The sequence below is a fragment of the Vigna radiata genome, chromosome 8 (assembly GCF_000741045.1).
Source record: "Vigna radiata var. radiata cultivar VC1973A chromosome 8, Vradiata_ver6, whole genome shotgun sequence".
In the NCBI taxonomy this organism is placed as follows: domain Eukaryota; kingdom Viridiplantae; phylum Streptophyta; class Magnoliopsida; order Fabales; family Fabaceae; genus Vigna; species Vigna radiata.
The window spans coordinates 43551611-43555869 of record NC_028358.1 but is presented as its reverse complement, the minus strand read 5'-3'; the positions used below and the strand labels follow the sequence as shown (position 1 = coordinate 43555869).

General features: G+C 36.0%; 1 protein-coding gene across 1 annotated transcript; it reads right to left on the bottom strand.

Annotated features, from left to right (window-relative positions):
* Positions 1–474: 474 nt before the first annotated feature.
* LOC106771924 (putative pentatricopeptide repeat-containing protein At1g64310) lies at positions 475–3720 on the bottom strand (the record flags this gene model as incomplete). The annotated part of the gene is given in 3 exon segments (XM_014657979.1): positions 475–494; positions 1247–3020; positions 3304–3720. A coding segment is annotated over 1 exon segment (1656 nt). The 3' UTR covers positions 475–494; positions 1247–1289.
* Positions 3721–4259: the final 539 nt, after the last annotated feature.

Here is a 4259-nt window from a genome sequence, read left to right as displayed (position 1 = left end):
AAGAAAAATTATCATTTAAAGATACTACTACACTGATGGGCATGTCTTTACATCTCTTTGCTTATCCCACAAAAGATTACTTTCATCGGAATAATAGGATAACATCTTGATAGAACAAGATAACCTACTATTATTAGAGAAAGAATAAGAAAAATTATAATGTGTAAGAATTAACGGGGGCAGCTGTCAAAGACTATAATTAAAGGAAGTTATTAGTAGTTGTTGAGGTGAGAATATAACTGTATGGTTTTGTGTGGAAGTTTTAGGTTCCTTGAAATACCTTAAAGCAATTCAAGTGAGAACTGTTCTGTTTGAGGAAGTTCTTATATGTACCAATAAAGACCTTCTTGTTTCTTTGGCCACTGTTTCTTGGTCTTAGTCTGATCCCACTTCTATCAACTAGTATCAGATTTCCAATCTATCAACCGAGATGTTCCCTGGAGGCAATAATCAATTTGAGCCCAAAATTTTTTACCCTGAGGCTTGTTTTAGACCTGCCAACAGAGTATATCTAGGAGTCAATGGCATGCTTCTTATAAATAATGTAATCTTAGTAGGAATGTTGAGAAAGGAAATAAATGGAAAAGTTAGAACTTTAGAGGTGTGGAGATAAGCTTTGGAACCATGGGTAGAGTATAAAGAAAAAACATCAATCTTATGTTAGATATAAAANTTGGAGATCATACTCTATCCCATAGTCACATAAGTATGTTTTTTACATGAANTGACTTGGTATAGAACAAAATCCCCANGAACCATATATATGAAAAAATATAGCATGAGAAAGGGAGTATTTGAAAATATAGCAAGAGAACATATAGGCACCACTTGAGTGAGATCAGCCACTGAAAGTAACGGAACAAATGCATAATTTAAAAATAAGTGAGATCAGAATTTAATCATTATTTAACAAATCTAACTCAGACATGAGTTCNCACCAGTCTGTAAATACATGGATTTGTTAATGCAAGGTTACTTTGACTCTATTATCAACACTTTCAGTACAGATATTCCAATCAATTTGGTCAAATAAACAAAAACTGAATGATGTTACTCTCAATATGTGTTTTCTATCAGGCATANACTTAAAGAAACTCCTTATTTTGTGATTTTATAGATGAGAATTCCTTGTTTTTTCTTAAAAGACAATTCTCAATACCAATTCTATGCATTCCAAAAAGTAAAAAAAAAAATAAAAAATAGAAGAAGCAAAAAATATACAAAATTACGTTTAACATTCTAATACCTTTTGGAGAATCCTCCCTATTTCTGGCAAGAGCGGCAGCTGGCTAATTGCTTTCGATCCAGCTTAGTCCGGGCATTTTTCTCATACCTCCTGATATTTTATCCCTCAACCTCCTAACATCGTCCCACCTACCATCACCCGCATATATATTAGAAAGCATAACCCTGTATACATTATCGGCAGGATTATTTGCCAAAAGCTGCTGCGCTACCGTTTCTGCCAGCTTAGAATTTCCACAAGAATTACAGCAAGATAATAAGGCTCCCAGGATGGCCTTGTCTACAGGTTCTGGTAAAGACTGGATCAGACTGTAAGCCTCTTCCAATTTCCCAGAACTGCCAAGGAGCTTCACCATGTAAACATAGTGTTCAGCCCTAGCTCTGATGCCAAATTCCTCCTTCATTCTCCGGAAAATCTCCCGACCATCTTTGACGAGGCCAGCATGACAACAGGTAGAAAGCAGAGAAGAGAATGTGGCTTCATCAGGTACCAATCCTTTCTCCAGCATCTCATCAAATACCTTAAAAGCCTCATAAGCATATCCATGCAAGCCAAAACCCAAAATTANAGAATTATAAGAAACAACATTCCGCACTGGCATTATCCTGAAAACACTAATTCCCAACTGCAAGCAACCACACTTTGANTACATATCTATTAGAGCANAGGAGACCCTGACATCTAGTTCCAATCGATGCCGAAGAGCATAACCATGTACCTCGCACCCAAGTCCTACATTTGTCGTACGAGCAATAGAAGCCAATACACTGGCAACCAAGACAGTATCTGCCTTCCTGTCTTCCATGTTTAATTTCCTAAAAAGGTACAACACCTTCTCATACACCCCAGCCTGAGAATACCCCATAATAAGAGCAGACCATGTGACCAAATCAGGATTCAATATACTGCAAAAGACCCTATATGCATAATCAATGCACTTACATCTCGAGTACAAACTCACCAGCAAACTACTAACATGAGAGTCAGAATCAAGCCCACTCTTTTGACTTAAACAATGTAATCCTTGGCCAATGCTCAGCACCCCAGAATCTACAACACCCACAAGCAACCCAGCCAGGGTATATCCATCAGGCTTCTTCCCAACAAGTTTCATCGCACTAAACATCTGCATCCCAACATCCCACAGACCAGAGCTCCCATAGCCAGAAATCAACGAATTCCATAAAACTATATCTGGTTCGGTGATCCTATTGAACACTCTACGCGCTTCATGAACAAGGCCGAGTTTTGAATAAGCAGTCACAAGGGCACTGCAACAAACAGGGTCCAATCCTAATCCTGCAGCCACAGAACCTCCATGAACACGCCTTAGCGCACCATAATCAAAGTTGTCAGCACACGCACGTATAACACAAGCATAAGTGTGACCATCAGGACTTGTGTTAGCCCCAAGCATGGTTCTAAACAGAGAGATTGCACTGAAAAATCTTTGGGACTGCGCGAAAGCTCGAATCATGGAATTCCAAAGATAAACACTTCGGTTGGAAGTTTTGTCGAACACATGATGGGCCGAGTTGATGTCGCTGTGGACTGCATACTGCCTGACAATTTTTGTTGCGTAAAAAGGGTCTTCTGAGAGATGGGTCTTCAAAAGGAATGCATGTAACTGCTTCACCCTCAAGAGGGACCTACAACTGTTGCTGAGTTCGGAATGAAGCCATTCAAACGGAACGAACATTTAGCTAACAATGTTAACTTCTGTCAGCAACAAAAACGAGGTGATGAAAGAGCCGGCACTTACTTTCTTATGGATCTGCCAAAGTTACAACCGATCAGCAGAAAGGAAAGACTAAATTAATAGGTAACTTTTTATGATTAGTTATTACATATCAAGCACAAATATTTGGCATTTAAGGGTGATTCACATATTATATAACACAAAAAGATACCGCATTAATTGTAAATCAGTGGGCTGGACCAGAGTAAGGCTTATGAATACAGGTTTAAATGTGAAGACAATGATTGTTCGATTTATTCTTGAGGTTTAAATGTGAAGACAATGATTGTTCGATTTATTCTTGAGACTATTGACAAACCAGAAAATTGACTTGAGCTCCTTGCAGAAACACCACCGATTGGGAGAAGTGCGAAAACAAACGTCTAGGGTGAGGAAACACAGGAAGAGAGAAGTTGAAGGTATACATCCTCAGACCTATTTTCAACCGAAATATTTATAAATTCCAATATGGATAAAAACAATGATTCAATTCATAAGTAAGGAAACAAATTGTAATAACAATAATTTAGAAATTATGATTAAAGTTAAGATGAAACTTCATTAGAATTGGAATTTATGAATCAAATAATAATAATACTCTATACAATTTATCACTCTTTCATTCAAACATTCACATCAATGTATACTAATCCTGATTCCTTAAGAACTAGTTCTAAACTTATATGTCAAATTACTAATTCCTTATTCATTTAATATATAATTTGTATTAAATTCAGATATTAATATTAAGAATGATCAAGAGATTGAAACTATTCCTAGAACAAATTCTCTTGGTTGCCTTATATATGTCTATGTTCTAATTCACTTTCTAATGATTAGATACATAAAGTTTATGACATTCATCATACAATTCAACTTCAGATAAAACATATGAATGAACAAATTTATTACACAAGAGAATTACATCAGTTAAATTACATCAGTTGAATTCACTAAATCTTCTTTCAACTTTATAAAAAATCATTCATTTGATATGTAATGTAAAAAATTGAAACATGTTAAAAAAATATCCATTTTGTTGTAATCTTTTTATTGGTTAAAAAAATAACAACACAAGAACTAAGGTTTTGATTTTGATGAACAGAGTTTAAAAAAAGGATGACATTTATGTATTTAATTAACAACTAAAACCAGCCGTGAGAATCCTGCCGTGAGATGGTGGAACGACCGCGTTTTGGATGGCAAACTGCTTCATCTTCCTCCTTCGATTTCTATCTATGTATTTAATTAACAACTAAAAGCTGCTCCACTCCT